General features: G+C 27.0%; 5 protein-coding genes across 6 annotated transcripts in view; 3 read left to right on the top strand and 2 right to left on the bottom strand.

Annotated features, from left to right (window-relative positions):
• The window catches only part of LOC112602673 (inositol-trisphosphate 3-kinase homolog), a 71,973-nt gene extending 70,430 nt beyond the window's left edge, over positions 1 to 1,543 (bottom strand). Inside the window, exon 1 of one of the 2 annotated variants that reach the window (XM_025350877.1) lies at positions 1,234 to 1,543. In XM_025350877.1, coding sequence (XP_025206662.1) covers positions 1,234 to 1,296 — 63 coding nt within the window. In that variant the 5' untranslated portion in view covers positions 1,297 to 1,543. The remainder of the gene's footprint in view (positions 1 to 1,233) is intronic. The other variant, XM_025350874.1, reaches the window with a different exon arrangement.
• Positions 1,544 to 5,386: 3,843 nt separating this feature from the next.
• Positions 5,387 to 6,501, top strand: LOC112602477. Its single transcript, XM_025350570.1, has 3 exons — positions 5,387 to 5,392; positions 5,628 to 6,033; positions 6,155 to 6,501. Exons 1-3 carry the CDS (start codon positions 5,387 to 5,389, stop codon positions 6,499 to 6,501), a joined length of 759 nt encoding a protein of 252 aa, XP_025206355.1.
• Positions 6,502 to 6,863: 362 nt separating this feature from the next.
• On the top strand, positions 6,864 to 8,153 carry LOC112602600 (tubulin-folding cofactor B). The gene is made up of 2 exons (XM_025350766.1): positions 6,864 to 7,536; positions 7,619 to 8,153. Exons 1-2 carry the CDS (start codon positions 7,192 to 7,194, stop codon positions 7,997 to 7,999), a joined length of 726 nt encoding a protein of 241 aa, XP_025206551.1. The 5' UTR covers positions 6,864 to 7,191; the 3' UTR covers positions 8,000 to 8,153.
• A 4,107-nt stretch (positions 8,154 to 12,260) lies between these two features.
• On the bottom strand, positions 12,261 to 14,429 carry LOC112602771 (heat shock protein 68-like). The gene has a single exon (XM_025351090.1). The coding sequence runs from the start codon at positions 14,242 to 14,244 to the stop codon at positions 12,322 to 12,324; it is 1,923 nt and encodes a 640-aa protein (XP_025206875.1). The 5' UTR covers positions 14,245 to 14,429; the 3' UTR covers positions 12,261 to 12,321.
• Positions 14,430 to 18,320: 3,891 nt separating this feature from the next.
• LOC112602772 (peptidyl-tRNA hydrolase ICT1, mitochondrial) lies at positions 18,321 to 19,473 on the top strand. Its single transcript, XM_025351091.1, has 4 exons — positions 18,321 to 18,577; positions 18,748 to 18,933; positions 19,008 to 19,177; positions 19,255 to 19,473. The coding sequence occupies exons 1-4, from the start codon at positions 18,443 to 18,445 to the stop codon at positions 19,340 to 19,342; spliced, it is 579 nt and encodes a 192-aa protein (XP_025206876.1). The 5' UTR covers positions 18,321 to 18,442; the 3' UTR covers positions 19,343 to 19,473.
• The last annotated feature ends 1,929 nt before the right edge of the window (positions 19,474 to 21,402 follow it).

Here is a 21,402-nt window from a genome sequence, read left to right on the forward strand (position 1 = left end):
TTACTTATTTTTAATATAAAATATTGTACATAATCTACATAACACAAAAATAATGTTTTATAATTTTTTAAATGTTCTACTAATAAATTTAATTTATTTTCTCTTTTAATTTTTAATTTTTACAACCAATCATTAAATATTATTTTAATTTTTGAAGATTTTATATACAACTCACTCACAACTTACAAATCATTTTCTACCAATCAAATAAATACTAAGAATAATTTTTAACTTCAAACAATATCGGGTAAATTATAAAATCAACTAATAAATTTTAATAAATTATTTTATATCTTAAAATTTGGCATGGCATAGTAAATGATTCATTTAAAATATAAAATTTAAAAAAAAACCAAGAGTTAAATTTTCAAAAATTAATTTTTGAATAAAAAAAAATCAAATAACTAATAAATGAAGATTTCAATTTTATTATTGTATACATCATACATTACTCACTATATCATAATTATTTAGGTATGTTAGCAAAATTTTTATATTAGGCATAGAAATGTTTATTAATTTTAACATTTGTCATTTCCATGCATTTCTTAACTAAGCAATTGGCTATTGTTATAGATAAATTGTTTAATATCATAGCTATAGTATCTATAGTCTCAAATAAACTATAAAAAAAAATTGAAAAATAAAATTGGTTGGTCATAACTTAAATAATCATTATTTAAAAAAAATAGTCATTTAAAATCTATTTGAGAAAATCACATTTTAAATTTAATGAAAACAAAAAAATACTTAAAAAGAAATTTGGAGAGTAAAATATTATTATATAATAATTGACAATTGTTGATTTTTCTAATATTGTAGTTATTGTATATAGTATTAATTTAGGTACTATAATTCTCATAAATATGTTACTCTCTTACAAATCTCACTTTTAGTTTTAGTAATGAGTAATATTTTAGTATCTATAATAAGATAGAATATAGTAATTAATTAACTACTTAAAAATTATCATCTTCAATTTATATTAACCCAGTTATTGAACAATTAATATTTATTTTGTACAAATAAATTGATGGCACTATGACAGACTACAATTCTGATAATTCAAACATTGTTTGAGTACAAAAAAATTATCATAACCATACTCATCTTGAGAGCCCCTTGCCTTATTATGATCCTAGTCCAGGGTCTGCTGTGTATAATGAACTCTCTCATACACATCTTTTTTTAACTGAGACTTAAATGTATCTACAAAATTCATTATGGACATACCTTATTTGCGATAGTCTCTGAACAATAATCTGGTGGTGGAAATTCTCTTAATGAGTGCGTCATTGTTATTATGCTTCAACAAAATGGTCTCACAACGATACTCATTGATCTTTCACGGTTCACACTGTGCGACTTTACTTATAAATTCAAACTGGAGTGAGGAGGAGAGATTTAACAAATAAACAACACTAGAAGATGACATTGTTTGAAGTTGACGTTTCATCATCGTTATTCATTAATAGAATTATAACATTAATAACTAACTTCTAACACTCAATGCTATAATATTATCGATATCGGTTGATGGCTACAGCAATACAGCATTTGCGCATAGTCTATGTTATCTTACATTTTTTCATACCTGATAGCGTTATCGGTGTTATCATATCCAAATATAAACAATAATATTTTATTTACATTTTTCATTGAATGATAATTTATTATCAGAAGCCATAATACTATAATAGAATAAATTATTAAATTATCATATAATATTATTATGTATTTTATAATTTATAGCGCTAATGTCTAATACTAATACAGATTACTTTTATTTAATTAACTGATTATGTGTCTTAGTGTCTTGTAAATAGTGAATTTGTTATTTCAGTAATTTCAATTCAATTTGTAAATTGTTATTAACTTATACAGTTATTCATAACTTATATTTTTAGATTGATTTAATTTTAACTTAAAAGTAGACGTAGGTAATTAAACTGTTAAATTATTTAACTATATGAATAAAAATAGGTCATTAATCATTATACATGGCCACATTATATAATCATATACCAATCATATAGATAGTTTAATACCAAAACTAGCAACTTCCATAATTACCTACATGTGTATCGTACAAAAGACAGCGATACAAAAAATCTAAAAATGTGTTTATTGAAGATCTACTTTATTATTAAACAATCAAAATAAATTTAAAATAAGTAACTGTCTTAATTTTTAAATATTTTTAATAAAATGTTACTCAAAACAAATTATTTTATTTAAATTTAAGAAAATAATTCTTATTTAATTATAAAATTGTATTCAAAATATAATTTAAAAAAGGGTCCTATCACGTTTTATTGATATTTTAGTTTATGTTGTTTTGCAAATTTGCTTATTGTGCTATTTTGCATAGATTGTAAATGTTATATTTTTTTCTGAATTAAAAAAAAATTTAAAGTAAAAATAAATTTGTGTTTATATTTGTTGGAAGAGAGACTTACCTAATGATTTTTTTTTAATATTAGCTCATTTGTCATTGTTTATTCAAAATATATTTCCATATTGCATATTCACACAGTAATTACCAGTATTAAATTACTATTTATAAACAAATGATTACATTTTAAGTACAATATATGTTATATGTTGTTATTTATAAGCACATAAGTCCACAAACATCCTACCCTTCTTATAACTTGTAAATTTAAAAAATAAACTTGATAATTATTAACAGTTTTTTTAACCATAGAAAAATATAAAATTTAACAAAATAATTACTTAGAAGGCGTTTTAGATAGGCAACTGGTAAACTTCGCTGTTTGTTGCTCTTAAAGTCATAAAGTTATAAATCCGGATTCCCGTGCAATTGCATCTTTTTAAGGCATGTCTTAAATTCTATAAAAACAAGCTACAAATTCAAATTAAGAGATGTACATTAATTTAAAGAAAGTTTTATATTGCATAATTGCACATTTTGGTTTTTTTTTATAAAAACACACTAAATGGTACTTTTGTACAAATATTTTTGCTGTATAATCTATATTATATTATCATATATCTACTTAATCACTACTATATTATGTTGTTATATGAAGTATTGGACTTTTATATCTAATAATATAATTATATATTTATATATAATATATCAATATAATACGGTGTAATTAAAATGATAACTATGGGTATTACGATAGTCGATAAATCATCGATACATTATACAAATATACAGTACTACAGTCTATCCGCAGCTCGATCAACTCGTGTTTTTTTTTAAATTTTTTTATTTAAACTTTATATATACAATTAGTACAACTCGTGTTAAATATAAAAATTTTATAGTTGATACTTTTACTTGATATCATTTAATTTAAAATGCCGAAAATTGGACATAGTTTTGTAAAAAAACTTAGAAATGTAAATGACTATATATTTTAATCAAATATGCAAGAAAAGTCAGTTTTATACGCATACCTATAGTCAGTTATAAGTTATAACTGACTAATTATAATTATTGTTTTACTTAAATTAAACTAATTTTTTTTTTTTAATTTTATATTTTAATATAAATAATAGGTACTTAAAAAGTAATGTCAACTAATAAATAATAATATTATAAAAATAAATATTAAAAATAAAATTTGAAGTACCTATATTGAAAATTTTTTTTTGCATAATTATGCATATTTTAACATTTTAATTGCGTGTTTTTTATGTGTTAGTTGGACAAAAATCCGGTGTTAAGTTATAATCTTCTGTAGGTTTATAAAAAATAGTAAGCTGAGTGCTAACTAACTGATCTATAGATGCTCAAACCATTGGACGAATTGGGCTGAAAATTGGCATACATATAGCTATTGCTATTGTGATGTAGACATCTACTAAGAAAGAATTTTAAAAAAAGTAAATCCTAAGGTAGTATGATAGTAATATGTCGTAATTTTATTTTTATTATTTATCATGTTTTTACCAATCAGATAAATGTTATGACAGACGAAATTATTATTATTAACACGCATAGATTCTTATAGGTATATATAGAATAATACGAATAATTAATACCTAAGAATAAAAATGTATATAATTGAACAAATTTTTCAATGTTAAAAATAATTTTAAGAGCATTTATGTAGAATATTTGAAAAAAAAAATTCTGTTATGAGTACATTAAATCGTATTTTTTTAAGGCATTTTTTCTTGTTTTTTTAGAGCATTTAAATTCGTTTTCTAGTTATGATAATAATAAAATGTTCTTAATAATTAATAAATATAAATAAAATAATATTTCAACATTATTAATTAAATTTTATTTAAATAGAATAGACAATATTTAATCTTGCCAGATTACATACATTTTTATATTTTAGCCCAGCAACGACGGGTAATTCAGCAAGTTTATAATATAGCCACAGAATAGATTAAACTGAATCTATTCAGTGATATAGCTAATCTGTGAAGCTAAAATATATAATAAACCATATTAATTTTATATTCAATAGGTACCTACTTAATAATTATTGATTGCGGTCAATCATTTTTTAAGGAAGGTTGGATAGGCGATAGGATTTGTTATTGTTGTTGGCCACCATTCTTGGATCTTCCGGACAATACAGGTAATAAAATCCTGTATAAAGCGAAGGAGTTGTGCAGGGTTTTTGAAAAATTCTTACACTTGAAAAGATAGAAAAGAGGTCCAATGAAAGAACCTTGCAGCTTTATAGCGAGCTACAAAAAAGTTATCAATGAATGTTAGTTAAATGTAATAATAAATTAATCAATTTATTACATTTATATAGCAAAATATTTGTATTTTATAGGATTATATTCAGAGCAAAGCATAAAATAATTGCATTTCATAATTCATAATACAAATTCAAATTCCAATTAATACTACAAACTTAATTGTATGTGATACACGTATTAGTGTATTACGTATGTATAAATCGGTGATTTTATCATTTAAAAAAATGTAATACCTAGGCCATGATCAATGGTATTGAATGTTTATTTCAAAAATTTAAAATAATAGTTAATAGTTGTAACTTTTAATTAATTCTTACATTATAGACAATAATTGAACAGCTCAATTATTATTGCTACACAAACACCCGACGCGCTACTAGTGGTAATTAAGTAGTATGAATCACGGACTAAGATATAATGGACTGGCATCGATATGGTGAGCGGGGTAGGGAGTAGAACTCGCAAATGTCTGGCGTTATCACAGTGGTATGGGACCTTAACTGTTACTAGCGCTAATAGTGGTTTAATTTTAAACTATTGACTATCTACCATGGATCTATGGAGGCAAATTTAAAAATTACTAAAAATAAATGGAATTCAAATAATAATAAACATACAATTGTAAATAAACACATTTGATTGTTAAGTTACACTATTGAAACAACTTGTTTATCTTATGAATTTAAAAATGAAAGTAAAAAAGTGTTCGGTAGAAGGGTGTGTTAGTATGTGCAGACGGGTTAAGGGTTACTATACTATCTACAATAGAGTTATCTAGGTTTCTGTTGGAACAATGCCAATTTAAATATGTTTTGTCATACAAGTTTAATCAAGATCTATTAGAAGTAACAATAAAAATTTAAAATAATAATATAGTACTAGTAACTAGTACCTACCTAATTAATGTATTTTTTTTTTTTTTTAACAAGCAATTTTTTGGTATTGCTAGACAAGTAAGCGGACCAAATGATCATCCCTGTTCATCAACATTTTTGCAAATATACAAGACCCTATCTGTATACTCTATTTTAAGACCACCAAAAACAGGGAATTGCAAAATTTTGGACAGTGGTACACCAAAAATAACTATTGATGACTTAAAAAATGTCTTCAATAATGATACAACAGAGCGTACTAATAAAATTAATTTATTAAAACAAAAATTGGACATGCTGGTTGTACAAGAAACTGAAATTGATATTGTGTTTGATACAAGTATACACAGTTACTTTAAAGCTGAAACTAAAGACTGTGTTATTTATTACATTTGTGGATACATAACTAAAAATTACACCAAGCGCATTACTTGTGAACTTTGCAGAAAAGCATTAATTGGTACCTTTTAATATAGTATTATTAATTAAAACTATACAACATTAAATTTAAAAATGTGTTACTAATTATAGGTAAGATATTTATAATTATAAGATATTATATAAGTAAATTATTTTCCTAGATTCAAAAAATTATTCAGATAAACCAGAAGCTACATTGGTTAATCTAAAAACCAAAGGCGGTTTGATCCATCCAAATGAATTTGTTTTTAAAATATTGTCAGCTGTTGAAGACTCATTTTCGAAGTTTTGTGACAGTAATGATGTCTTTGAGCTCACTTTGAATAATTTCTTTGAGGAATATGGTCCAATCAAATTTCCATGTGCAGATCACAAAACTGAAATATTAAAGTTCATTTTATCTGATTACATTGTTATGAGAATGCGTCAGTACACACTTGTAATGAATAAAAATCAAAACAAAAATAATGCTAAAAAGAAAAAACATTCAAAACTAGTTAATACATAACACTAATAAAAATAATAAATTATTATATATAAAAGTTATGTATTTATGTATTTATGTATTTTATTTGTTACCTACTTCTGACTTCTTACTTGTGTAAATACATTTTGTCTAGTCTGTACTTCTAATCTGTAGCACGGATAACTAAGAAGTAAGAAACTAAGAATTAACTGAATTAAGAATTTAGTCATGCCAGTTATGGGCTATACTGCTTTAGCCTTTTAGGTATAAAAATAGAAGATAATATAATTTACTTATTGGTTCGTTGTCGGTGGCTTAAAATTAAACCACCATGCGCGCTAGTAACAGTTAAGCTCCCATAACAAGTGATAACACCAGACGTTTGAGATCCACCGAAATTGTTTGGATGCCAGTCCATTATATCTTAGTCCGTGGTATGAATTTTCTCTGGACGTTTTTCAGTATTGTGGCGCGGCTGATTGGTATAATGATATCATTGATATCCTTATCTCTAAACTTTATGGTTCTATGGCGGTAATGCGGTATTAAAAATTATCTTCATCCCTCATGAGTCACGAGTAACGAGCAATCAAGAAGCATGAATGACTAACCGTTTGTTGCTTGTACTTTTTTTTGGTTGGATTATTGTTAAGTGGATATTATAAAAAATATTTATTGAATAACTATAATATTAAATTTTTTGGTTTACTTCATTGTGTCTTATAAACAAACATGAATCATCAAGAAAATCAATTGTCAGATATGTTAGAAGTTTACATATGTACAAAATTGTCAGAACCAGAAATAAATACGAGGAGATACAGAAAAGGTATGACGATTAATGATCTGAAAATTAAATTGGAAATGATCACTGGACGATCAGCTGGTACGATGATACTATCAGCTTACGATAAAGATAAGTTGGTAGCCAAATTGGATGATGACGATTCCCAGTTGGGATCATATCCAGTTGAAAACGGTATGTTTTTATTGGTTGATGATCCAGCATATGTGGAATCTGATCAGGATTCTGTTGATGGCTACAAAATGACGGAGGAAGAATATAATGCTAAACAAGTTTGTATTTTAGATTACAATCCTACTGGTAGACTATAACTTTGTCTTATGTATAATTTAATTTTAACATAACTTTTTTTAGGAAACATTAAAGAGCTTTTTAAAGAACAACAAGCTGGGCAAATATAATCCAGAATATTTGAAACAACGAGAACAAGAAAACCTGGAGAAAGAACAACAAGAGAATATTGAAAAAGAACTAATTGACAAGATGGAAATTGGTCAGAGGTGTTGTATTCGACTACCAAACAAACCTGCTCAACATGGCACAGTTATGTACAAAGGACGTTTAGATGACAAAAGTGGCTATTGGGTTGGAGTCAAATATGATGAGCCGTATGGCAAACACAACGGAACTTTAAATGGAAAACAATATTTTGAAACACTTCCAAAGTATGGATCTTTCGTTACTCCTTCAGCAGTTGAAATTGGTGATTTTCCAGTGCTAGACGATGAACTTTAAAAATTCCTTATTTCTTTATATTACTATTGTTGTCTTTACTATTAGCTAACATCAATGAATTAGTATTAATTATGCAATGTTTTAATATATATTTTTTTACACTTTTTTTATTATATTAATAATATTTAACAACATTAGAGGTGATTTAGATTCATATTTTTTTTTTAAATCTTAATCACTTATTTAACTTTTTTAAGAACTGTCCATGAATATTACTAGCATTGCTTGTGATAAATAAATAATATTTAAATTAATCCTGTGATATTCATACTTATTGGTAATATAAATATTTATTGATCAATATTTTGATGATTAATTTTAAAAATAAATATATGTTGAAACTAATTCCTAATTGCTCATAAAATCATTAAATATTTTATTGTATTGTTACATAATGTATTGATAAAAAAAAAATAAACTATATTATGATCCTTTTGAACAATATTTGCCGCCTGAAATAATGGATATGCCCAAAAAATATATTTTATTTGGTTTTCAATAAAAACATAAATTGTTTGTTACAAAAATAATAACTATTTTTTCAAAAATTCATTGAGATTTAAGAGTATATTTTAGATTTCATAAAAAAATTGAAAGTATACTGCATACCTAGAGTATACCCTATTGGAAAACTACTGGTTAGTTGTTCTAGTTAAATTTTATATCCTCAATTAAAAATTATCTGAAACACCACTTTTAGGTGAACATTTTATAGAGAAAAGCTAGAAATTCAAAAAAATCAATCATGTTCTTCACATCCAACTAAAAAACAAATTTACTGCTGAACATATAACTCTTAATGATATAGATAATTTAAATAAACTTGAATGTTTAATTGTAAATAAATTAAACATAATACTATAGTAGTTAAAATTTGGTGCAAAGTTACTTAAATAAATATTTGAAAAATATTAATTGTGCATAAAGATATAGTATACAAATTATATACCTATTACAACTCATCACTGTTATGAAAAACTAGTATATTGAAAATTGAAATAAATATGTATTATTACATTTTTTATCAATAGTTTTAAATTATTAAGGCACTAATTTTAATATATTTTTAAGTAAAGCTTCTGTAAATTAAATCTTGATAAGTACCTATTTAAATGCACTAAATATAGCAAAAATAAATAAATATTACTTTAAGTTAGAAAAAATAATATTCCTAAGTTCAAATTTTAAGTCTGAAATTATCTGTCTTATAATATAGTGTTTAATTACTTTAATTGAGTTATTATAATAATTAATAATATTAACTAAATCAATTTTATAGATTTTAACAATAATATAATGCTTAATTATAGAATTATAAATGTAATGTATAAAAACAAATTAGCCATATTCTTCTACACTAACGTATTAAATTAATTTAAAATACAAAACAAAGTAACTTTCATCCTTCTATATTTATTCTTATTATTATTTTATATAAATACATAATATTATTATATAAATATAACATTATATAGTGTATAATGAACACAACGATAATTCCACTGAGCGAGCTTATGAATTGTTATCTTAAAAATCATTCATTTCAGATTTCAGACTATAGTTTCCTTATGTTGTATACTCATAAGATAAATAATAATACTATTTAATTATTATAGACATTGAGTAATTTAAATGTGTACAGTCCAATTAATCAAAAAGTTGTACCTAATAGCTCTTATGGATCATTCAAATGTCTTTAGGGAAGGCAATTTTCCAGAACATGATGGTGAATTATTTACTTAAATACTCACTTATACAAATGATTCAAAGAAAATGTATAACTTATTTTAAGATGTTGACGAAAAACCACAAGAAATGAGCAATATTTAAATATAAGTTTAAACAGAACAAAGTTTCAAGAAACAATTGAATAAATTGAGGTTCAATGGTTGTAATTCTAAACAGTTACCACTTACCAACACCAATAGACTTGTTACCTTCTTTAATTATAGCTGTTGAGGTATTTAGGTATATTTTGTATATTTTTATTTTTTATAAACATTTAACTTTAGACAAATTATGAAGTTTTAGAAGAATTAGACAAGTGTGATAATTCATTAGCTCAATTAAGATAAATTTATAAGAATTATTTGACTTATTTACTGGGAAGAATGAAGATATTTTGAAGATTATTATGAAAAAATTATATAAAATAAAAGTAAACATTGAGGTATGTTGAATGTTTTTACCTAGGTACCAATTATCTGGATGTTAAATAATCAGCACTGTTTGTTTTAAATTCAAAAACAGAAAAATGAATTATGGAGTAACTAGGTGAACATTTTTTTAAAATTAGCCCTATAATGAGACTGGAAATATTAACTTATATTCAGTTACCTAAAAAACTTAGAAATATATCTATTATGTATTTAATGTTTTTCAATTTATTTATTATGTACCTACTACATACATTTCTGATGCATTTAACCAGTATACAAAATGTTTCAGTTAGAAATTATTATATTCCAATATAATGATTACAAAAAGGATAAAGGGATAATTAATTATTTTTTTAAATTTTGTTTAACATTTATTTTTCTTAAAATAATATTTTTAATGTTAAGGAAGATTTGAAGGTTAGAATAGGAAACAATATGTGTAAATTATATGCCATATTTGTGTGGTTTTACAAAATATTGATTATTTTTTATTGAAGTCATCATCATTATGATAAATGATTAAACTCGAAAAGCAAATCTATTTTAATACTATTTTTCATCTTTTTGCAGAAAAAGTATAAATCTTTATCATTAAATTGAAACTACTGGAATGTCTTATTACAGACATTACAGTCCTTGGACAGTTTTTCAAAAAATAAAATTGTTGATTAAGAATGCTTAAAACTTATAGGTACCTAAATGAATCTATTAGTGTTCTAGTAATTTTAAACGGTGATATCAAAAATATATCAGATGTTAGGTAAGTACCACAATGTATATACTATATAGCCAACCCTGACTTACTTGTTGGCTATCAAAATACACTACCTACTATCTGCTCTTCGAGATTGGCTAAATATCAATTATACAAAATACTTGTAGTTTCATAAGTTTCATTATCATTTGGTATTTATGTATGAAAATTTGCTAACTAAAACTGCAAGAAATACTTTCAATTGGGTACGTAAAGCATCAGATGTACTATCATTTTTAGAAGACCAATATTGCATGTACTCCTTATAGGGCCAGAGTGCAAAACATAGTTGAATCGCTGTTTATTAGACATCCACAGATGGATTCATAGTTGATTTGATAGGCAAATGTAACGATATCCAACATCTTATATACGTAGATAATGGGCCAACATATACACCAAACTAGGCCATTTACCTATATTACCTATATGTTGATTCAATAAGGATGTTTCTTAATACATACACAATAAGTATTTAATATATATTTAACATTTCATATTTAATGTTTATTATGCGTAAAATATACCCTCTATCAGTGGTGATGGGCAGGCTTAACACGGGGAATAACTTTATTACATAATTATACACAAGTAATTTCAATACAAATATTTTATTTTAAATGAAAACTGTTCAAATAATATTTAACTTAAGAGGGAGGCAAAATGGTAAGTTTACCCTTTCAATATTTTTTCTGAGGTAGCAACTGTCTCCTCATGCCCCTATGGTTAATGCTATACAAATGTTAATAACTGATAAGTATACTGGTTCTTAATTTATCTATAAATATAAAATAGGTAGGTACCTTTATATTTAACATTTTTTTATGCATTCAACGTTTGTATACTCAAAAAAGCTATTAAAACTATTGTCCAAGGGGGTCAACTTACACCACGTATGTAACCAACGGTGGTACGATGTTTAAATTTAAATAAGTACACAAGAATATATTTTTGTCTTTTAAAAAAAAATTATTTCAGTAAAAATATAATAACTTGAAAATGATAAAATATTCCAATTACTTTTTCTTTGAACAATATTATTTTTTTTGGATTTTATTATTCGTCAGACGTACAATTATTAAACGTACATGGTAATTAATACCTAATATGAATAAATATAAGATTCATATATGAGCAGCAATGCCCTAAACTAAAATCGAATATTAGTTATTATGCTATAGAAATGCTAGTTTTAAGAGCATTTGAAAGATTTTTCCGAGTAAAAAAAAAACGCAAAATGTGTACTGCTAATAAATATTTATTGTGCACAAAACATAATTATGAAATATAATATAAAGATAAACTTAAACTTACATCTACAGTGAATTTTATAACTAGTAGGAATTCATCAAAATGTAGGATACAGTCAAAATAGTATTTAATAAAAATCCGATGACATCGTATTAAGCTTAATCGACTTCTTCAACAGTAGGTCCTCCTCTTGCTCCAGCGAAACCATTCGCACCAGGAGGCATATTAGCTGCTCCGCCCTTTCCTGCGCCGTGTATCTTCAACATTAAAGCCGAGCAACTATTTTGGATTTCTTTTAACTTGTCTTCGTACTCATCTTTGTCCGCCAATTGATTTCTATCCAACCAGTCGATGACTGCGTCGCACTCCTTCTTGCCAGTACTTTTCTCAGATTCGGTTAACTTGTCACCAGCCTCGTCCAATGCCTGTTTAACACCAAACACATAGCTCTCTAACTGGTTTCTAGCCGCGATTTTCGCTTTTTGTCGCTCATCTTCTTCTTTATACCGTTCGGCCTCGCTGAGCATACGATCAATTTCGGCTTGAGAAAGACGTCCCTTGTCATTTTTGATGACGATGTTCTTAGAGCGCCCAGAGCTATTATCTTTAGCCGAAACGTTCAAAATACCATTGGCGTCCATATCGAAAGTCACTTCAATTTTAGGTACTCCTCTGGGCGCTGGAGGTATACCTGTCAGGTCAAATGTTCCCAGCAAATTGTTGTCCTTCGTCAAAGCTCTTTCCCCTTCAAATACCTGGATGGTGACGGCAGGTTGGTTGTCCGAGTACGTGGTGAAAGTTTGGGTTTGTTTGCACGGAATGGTAGAGTTGCGTTCAATGATTTTGGTCATAACACCGCCTGCGGTCTCTATGCCTAGCGACAACGGGGTGACGTCCACGAGTAACACATCTTGAATAGCAGAACTCGTGTCACCGCTAAGAATGGCCGCCTGCACGGCGGCGCCGTACGCTACTGCTTCGTCAGGGTTAATAGACAAGTTGAGTGGCTTACCACAGAAGAAATTTTGCAAGAGATTCTGTATCTTCGGGATTCTAGTCGATCCGCCCACGAGCACCACATCCTGAATGTCTCCTTTGTCTAACTTGGCATCTGCCAACGCTTTCTCTACCGGGTGTAGAGTCGACCGGAATAGATCGGAACATAGTTCCTCGAAACGAGCACGGGAAACTCGTGTGTAGAAATCAATACCATCTACCAAAGCGTCAATCTCTAGGGTAGCCTCTGAGCTGGATGACAATGTTCTCTTAGCCCGTTCAGCGGCCGTCCTCAACCGTCTTAACGCCTTCGGATTGGTACGCACATCCTTTTTGGTTTTCCTCTTAAACTCGTCGGCCAAATGATTCACCAGCCGATTGTCAAAGTCTTCACCGCCCAAGTGTGTGTCACCAGCCGTGGATTTAACTTCAAATATCGAACCTTCATCGATCTGTAAAACTGAAACGTCGAAGGTGCCACCACCCAAGTCGAATATCAAGACGTTTCTTTCTCCTTTCAGGTTTTTGTCTAAACCGTAGGCCAGGGCTGCAGCCGTCGGCTCGTTAATTATCCGCATTACGTTCAAACCGGCTATGGCTCCCGCGTCTTTAGTAGCTTGTCTCTGTGAATCGTTGAAGTAGGCCGGCACCGTAATGACAGCGTCCGTCACGTTACGACCCAAGTACGCTTCCGCGATCTCCTTCATTTTCGATAACACCATCGAACTAATCTCTTCCGGAGCAAACACTTTACGCTCACCTTTAAATTCCACTTGGATCTTGGGCTTTCCGCCGTCGTTTATCACTTTGAATGGCCAATGCTTAATGTCCGTTTGTGTCTTATCATCGTCATAACGACGGCCGATTAAACGTTTGGCATCGAACACCGTATTAACGGGATTCATCGCCACCTGGTTCTTGGCCCCATCACCGATCAATCGTTCAGTGTCGGTAAACGCCACATAACTCGGGGTGGTTCTATTACCTTGATCATTGGCGATGATTTCTACTTTTCCGTGTTGCCAGACACCCACACAGGAATAGGTGGTGCCCAGATCAATACCGATCGCTGTTTTTCCACTCATTTCGCCAATCGTCGATTTAAATACGCACAATAAACACGAAACTGAAATGTGAATATTATGTATACTATAAAACCACAATTCAATTTCAACACGACTTAAAAGCACTATTTCGACCGAATTTAGTTAAACGCTGGAAAATAATGCGAGTGAAACACTGAGTCGTACAAGTTAAAAACAAATTAATATCTCGTTAGACAAATCGCACGTAACCACCATGAATTCAAATTACAACTGAAGTCGACCAATGTGCTGTTAGCGCTTATATAACACCGCCGAACAATCGAGAAGGTTCGGTATGTTTCGTGAAGCACTGTTGTGAGACATGAGCGCAGCCGGTCGTCCCACCGTACAACAGCTACAATACCGCCACCTGTACCACTATTATTATTATCATTGCTATATACATGTGTGATGTTCGATAATGTAGACCATTCGCGAATTTTCTTCGCTTTTCTCGTTAATTCGTTATTTTCACGAGTGGCGGTTACAACAAACTTTTAAGTTGGTGAGGGGTGAGGGGGAAATAATAAACAAATATCATAGGACAACAATGTTGGAGTCGTTAGAGAGCCCAAAATCTTTTTTCAATATTTTTTCGAAATTATATAAATATTTCAAGTACCTACCTAAAACAAACATTTTTTATTACACATATCGTATGAAATTATTCAAAACACTAAATAGGTAACACAAAGAAAAATACATTACGTTTATAGTAGCTATATATAATATATTATTCAATATGTCAAAATACCATAATATTATACAAGGTACCTATTTATAATATTTTTAGATTGAGATTTAGATTATCGTGATATTGCAATGAGAAACACATTGCAACCAAGCTTCGGATTAAGGATCGATTGGGCTCCAGGACACCATAAACTTACTGAGCCCCTTTATTTAATTCTTTGATTCAAAAAAACTGTATCAACATTTTAAAGATTGTATATTATTATATAATTTTGTGCAATACAAAAATAAAATAGATATAATAAGTCTAATAGTTATGCAATAATTTATTATACATATATTTGATAAAAACGCTATTTGTTAAAAAGAATAATAATTTTGAAGATAAAGATGGGCCCCCAAAATCTATCAGCCCCAGAACCGTGCCCCTCTAGCTTCCCCTTTATTTCGTGCTTGATTGCTATAATAAAATAATGTTTAACAGCCATGAAAAAAAGAAGAGTAAACGACGAAGCGTGACGTTCCGAATAATAGACGTAAGTAGTGGTAATAATCAGGGCTGTGATTTCATGCATTTATATGTTATTTTTTGTTACATCGTATAATAAGATGATGGATTTGATCAAAATTTATTTTGTGTTATTTATAAATTAAATACGAAATCTTATTTAGTATATTTTTGCATATTTAACCGGTAAGGGCATATAAATGCATGATTTCACAAGTTCCTCGTGTTATTGATTTTTTTTCACATTTTAATAATATGTTTTTTTCATTTGTGAAATTTTTTGAATTTGGACGATACAATTTTACCATTGTAATTTTATCGTGGTGGTAGTAATAGCAGGAACATTTGTTAAACCTGGTTTAGAGTGGCATGCAATACCGTAGACTCCTGTTATTATCGTGTGATCTATATCTGTGGTCAAAAGTCAATTATGAAACATCTATAATCTTAATTTATTATATTAATATAGTACACAAACAAACGATAATATTGTCGTCGTCTCTCACGTGGTAATACGTTGTTCATGGCAGTTCGTAATATTTTCGTTTAAATTCTCCATTAGTTAATGAGCATAATTTTAAAATGATAAAAGAAAAAAAGAAGACATTCAGTAATTATATAATTACAATATTAATTTAAATAAAAAATTTTTTCATCCAGCATATATGGGTATAATTTTTTTTCTAATTGCATATTTTGAAATTTTATAATGCATATTTTAAAGCATATTTCACTTGCTTTTAGTGCACAAATTAACGCATATTTAAGACTTTTAGTGCATGAAATTTACAGCCCTGGTAATAATATTACTATATTATGGTATAACTGTACAAGGACAAAAATAAATAAAATATAATACTATAATTTAAAAATAATATAACATCAGTGCACAAATAATTTAACGAATTTCAGATACGATAAAAAATAAAATTTAGAAACAAACAATTAGTACCATGTTTAATACTCAATTTAATGATTTATTATGAAAATAAAATACAGACCAAGAGGGGAAGCGATTCACCTATCAACCCCCATATAGCTGTCACTGACTTTCACCGAATTTGTTTACTTGGTAGTTGGTACCTACTATAGTTTATAGTACTATCTATTAACAGTACATATTTATTTCAATGTAAATTTAATTATCAGTGGTTAGAATAAGTTAGATACAGTGATATTCCTATCAAATTTTTGAGAGAATTACTCAACACAATTTTAAAAATTTCAATTAAAAACATTAGGGTGGCAAGGTATTAAAAAAAATAATGTTCTGTGAACCATATGTCGTAATTTTCAAAATAATAATAATAATTTTGTGATAAAATTAAATTTGGTCTAATCAGTATAATTATGCGCTATCATAGTATTGGATAAGCATTTTCATGACTATTATTGGTATTGCCAGTGAATTATTATGTATTATGTCATCCCAGATTCTATTCGACAAAAAACAATGAACGCCATAATCATACATCACCTATATCTGGCATTTAATTTACATGAATTTATATATTTTTATAAATTATAAGTCACCTCACTTATTAGTTACAATCGAAATATTTTGATTTTTAAGTGTCTTCATAGTGACCATAGTTCATATTAAGGTATTAAGTATTGATTGAAAATATATTGACATATTATTTAAAACAAAATGTTAAGAGTATATATTTTATTTAAATCCTAGGAATATAAAAGCCAAAAGGTATTACATTTTCAGAAATATTTGTATATTTAATTAAAACAAAATTGATCTGATTTTTACCTACCTATTGTAAGTTGTAAATTACTATTTTTATAAAATATGAATTTAAAATTACATTCCAATTAATAACTCATAAATGTATTAAAAAATTATAGAGTTTGATACTTCCTTTGTCTGAGATGAAATTTAGTAGAGTTCTGAAGATATTTATGTATCAATATCATGTTTGTATAATTTCAAACATAAAATTTGTAAGTACTTTTTTGAAAGTGTTTACTATTTTTATATTTTTTACTTGGAGAAGACACAGGCTCTAACCACGAACAAAAGCTAATTTTATACTTCAAAAAATGCATTCAGCAGTCAGCACATGCATTATGCACTAGTACCAATTATTTTAGAATACATGATAAGAAACAAGGAAGTTTTTAATGAAAGATCCTATTTTTTATTATTATTAGAAGTAAAGGAGATTATCATTTTTAAGGCTGTTTTATTTTGCTTATATTATTAATGTTTGTTATTTTTAATGACATTTTTAAGTCCCTAATCCTAACATGAATTAAATCATAATTGTTTTTATTATTTAGAAAAAAATACAAGAAAAACGCGAATACAATATATTGTGTACTAATACTAATGTGTACATTAAGAGAAGATGACCTTATTTAAAAAAATAAAAAAACAGCAAAAATTATAATCATATTTTTAAACTAATATTTATTAAAATAATGTTTAATAATAATAATAATAATAATGTTATATGAAAATATCGTAAAAAATAACGATTTTTTTTTAAAATCAATTTCAAAAGTTATAAATTATAATAGTAAGTAAAGCAAAAAAACAGGATTAATACGGAACAGACTTTAAAATAAGGGACAAAAAGCGTCCTGAAAGAAGATTGTCAGGACAACAGGACACTAAGTTAAAATAAAAGACAATTCTGTATAAAACAGGACGTATGGTCACCCTATGGGCTATGTTAAGAAAAAGTAGTAGGTACCTGATACTCTTGTCTCCTCCATAGATATTTAAAAATATTTTTACATAGCTGTGTGCCCCTCGAACTATATATGTTTTGTAATTTATAATGCCTCCATAGCAATTTAGAATTCGTTGTTATCATTTCTATTGGTGATAATAGTTTTGATAAGTCGTTGATATCAAACGTGTTGTAAAGTTAGAAAAAGAAATCTCAATGTCCGGTGTCGAGATTTATTGAGTTAGGTTATAAATAATTATAATAATTAATAGTTTGTAGTTCGTATTTTATTTCATTACGTGAAATAAACATGAGTTTCACAGTTTCCAAGTGTTTTTGCAACGTCGTACGGACGTTATCTCGCTCCAATTATACGAGCGCTATAAGCTTGAAAAATCTTCACCCAAAGAGTTCGTTGAAAATTACCACACCATCACCTGAACAGGTACATATATATTAGCATTAATTTAACCATATAACCCAGTATTTCAATAGTAATAACTAATGTCTAACAGCCTACAATAGCAATGAGACCATAATGTTAAAACCTATTTATGTATTTATATTTGTTATATCTTGAATTTTCATTACTAAATTGTTTATTTTCTTTTCTAGTTGTCAGTTGGCGACAATATTTTTACGGGATATATACCAATAGAAGAGCTGGAAATCACATATAGCACTTCTAGTGGTCCAGGTGGTCAGAATGTCAACAAGGTCAATTCTAAAGTTGATTTGAGATTCAAGGTGGAATCGGCAAAATGGCTCAATGAAGAAGTCCGACAGAAACTAATCAATATAGTAAGTTAATGAAAACAAAATAACAAGGAAAAAGACATACAGTATGGATATGATATATAGTAATTTGTTTTTAGCATCAAAATAAACTGACTAAAGAGGGATATTTAATAATTCGATCAGAAAAAACACGGTCACAGCAACTCAATCTTGCAGATGCCATGGAACGATTACGTTCTCTTGTATGGAAAGCTGTTGAACCTGAACCAAAGCAATCTGAGGAAACCATTGAAAAAATAAGACGCAGGTAACAATATATTTATTTAAAATATCTATATAAAACTTAATAGTCTGAGTTTGAATTAATAATTATTTTAATATTAGGATGGAGAAAGCAAACAGCAAAAGATTAATAGAGAAGAAAATGAAGTCCTTGACCAAGAGCAATCGTCAAGCACCAACAGTGTTCTAAATATATGTAATATGTAAAACTGCATAGTATGTATTATGTATTGATTTAATAGGGCAACAAGACAATTATTCACATTGTTTCAAATTTTTACTTTTATTAATATTTAATACAAAATATTATTTGTACATAAATTTTATGGAGTTGTTTATTTTGTTTCAATTGTTGCTTCTAGTAGCTAATATAACCAAATTCAATCATAAAAGTCATTGTATACATCAGGTTTGAGTATACCTTATATTAGAGTAGGTTACTGTTATGAATGTATTATATTTAAATTCTATGTAATAAATCATTGATTATAACATTTATAACCAAAACTAATTCGACTGTTATTAATTTAAAAGTCAATATTAATATGTAGAAATGAATTCATAGTTTTATGAACTTAAAATGTATATTAATATTTTGAAATAATTTCATTGTATGTAATTAATAGGTAATAATTTATACCATGGAAAAAATTTCAAATCCCTAAAATAATATTTTTAGAGTTATAACTAAATAATTAAAAAAATTTTTTTTTCTATTATATTTCTAATTTCACAAAACTTTAAATGGAAATAAAAATAAAAATTGAGCATATTATGTACCTTTACAAGTTTTTTAGGTTTTTATAAGAACATTAAATATTTCAAAAGAAATCTATTGTGTTTAATTAGAAATTTAAGTAATAGAGGAGTGTTTCAAGTTTCTACAGTTAATATTTTTTTAATGCCTAATAATAACAATTTTTTATCGATGTTATACTATCATATATATTGATTACTTTTTAAAACCATTAAAGTGCTTGTCTAATCTATAACTCACATGGCTTGCGCAAGTTTTCTAGAATCTATTCTATAATTAATAGTGTTACGTTGTATAAAATTTAATGTGACAGTGTTTGTAAAATATGACGTATAAGGTTATCAAACAAAATTCAAGTGTAATATAAACTATATAATTGGTACCATAAAAAGTTGAAATAAGTATAAATATTTTAAAAATTGTGTTTTAATGAATATAATGGTATAAAGAAATACCATATCTGAGGAGGGTCCAAGGTGTCCACCCTCCCTCCCTACGCCAAAAAATAAAAAAATAATTTTTTTAAAAATATGTAAAAATTTTTTTTATTTTTAATACCAACATAAATAGCTTAAATTACAATTTATTAAATTGACTATCGAATATTTTGTTAAATATTATAAAAAAATATCATAGTGTCATCTGCAAGACAATGACAAACACATCAAATTGTTTTATTCAATTTTTCATGACTTTTGAGTAAATTAAATAACAAAAATATACTGTTAAATTATTTTTCTTAATTTCTAAAGGTACGCTATATAATTTGATGTATTATGTGTATTACTATATTAATAATTTGATTTAAATATATTAATTGATAAAAATCAAAATTTGAATAATTTTTTAGTTATTTTGTGTGCTGAGAATAATTTTGGTTTGGAAGATAGTGAGTTGAAAAGTTTTGTAATTAATATTGATCTATCAAAATTTGTTATTTGTAAACCTATAGACTATTATCCTTTATATAAACATCTTAATAACTATAAAATCACTCATTCGAATTAAGTACATCAAAATTTCAATAAAGGATAGAGAATATTGATAAAAATAAAATATAAAATTTAATATATGTATTTATAATGAATAAATCATTGGTAAATAAATGAAAAACGATAAAATATGTTTTGTTTTAAAGAGTGGTTATTTGCGTATTATTCCACAAGCAACATTTTTTAATTTTATACTTATATCTCATATTTTTTATTATTTTGTATATCTTACTGTTATTAATTACCAAAATAAAATTTTTAATAATATTTAGTATATAAATCTATGTATAACATTAATCAAAAATAGGTGCAATAAATGATTTAATAAATGTTTTTGATGCATTAATTGTCAAAACTATAAATTAACATCTTTATCATTTTTATGAATAATTCTCAGTTTAATATAAATATTATTTACCTTAAATTACAAAAAATATTTACTAGTGCTTGATTTTCCATAAACCTTACATGCCCATGAAAATTGTTGAGTATTTGATTACA

This window comes from Melanaphis sacchari, unplaced genomic scaffold, assembly GCF_002803265.2.
Source record: "Melanaphis sacchari strain LSU unplaced genomic scaffold, SCAv2.0 Contig8_pilon_pilon, whole genome shotgun sequence".
NCBI lineage: Eukaryota > Metazoa > Arthropoda > Insecta > Hemiptera > Aphididae > Melanaphis > Melanaphis sacchari.

Excerpts from the sequence above, each read along its gene's own strand:
- LOC112602477 (XM_025350570.1), top strand. Across the intron at positions 6,034-6,154 it reads TTGCAGAAAAGCATTAATTG|ATTCAAAAAATTATTCAGAT; the intron begins GTACCTTTTAAT and ends TTATTTTCCTAG.
- LOC112602600 (XM_025350766.1), top strand. The coding sequence starts at position 7,192 with ATGAATCATCAAGAAAATCAATTGTCAGATATGTTAGAAGTTTACATA. Across the intron at positions 7,537-7,618 it reads AAGAATATAATGCTAAACAA|GAAACATTAAAGAGCTTTTT; the intron begins GTTTGTATTTTA and ends AACTTTTTTTAG.
- LOC112602771 (XM_025351090.1), bottom strand. The coding sequence starts at position 14,244 with ATGAGTGGAAAAACAGCGATCGGTATTGATCTGGGCACCACCTATTCC.
- LOC112602772 (XM_025351091.1), top strand. The coding sequence starts at position 18,443 with ATGAGTTTCACAGTTTCCAAGTGTTTTTGCAACGTCGTACGGACGTTA. Across the intron at positions 18,578-18,747 it reads CCACACCATCACCTGAACAG|TTGTCAGTTGGCGACAATAT; the intron begins GTACATATATAT and ends TTTCTTTTCTAG. Across the intron at positions 18,934-19,007 it reads GACAGAAACTAATCAATATA|CATCAAAATAAACTGACTAA; the intron begins GTAAGTTAATGA and ends ATTTGTTTTTAG.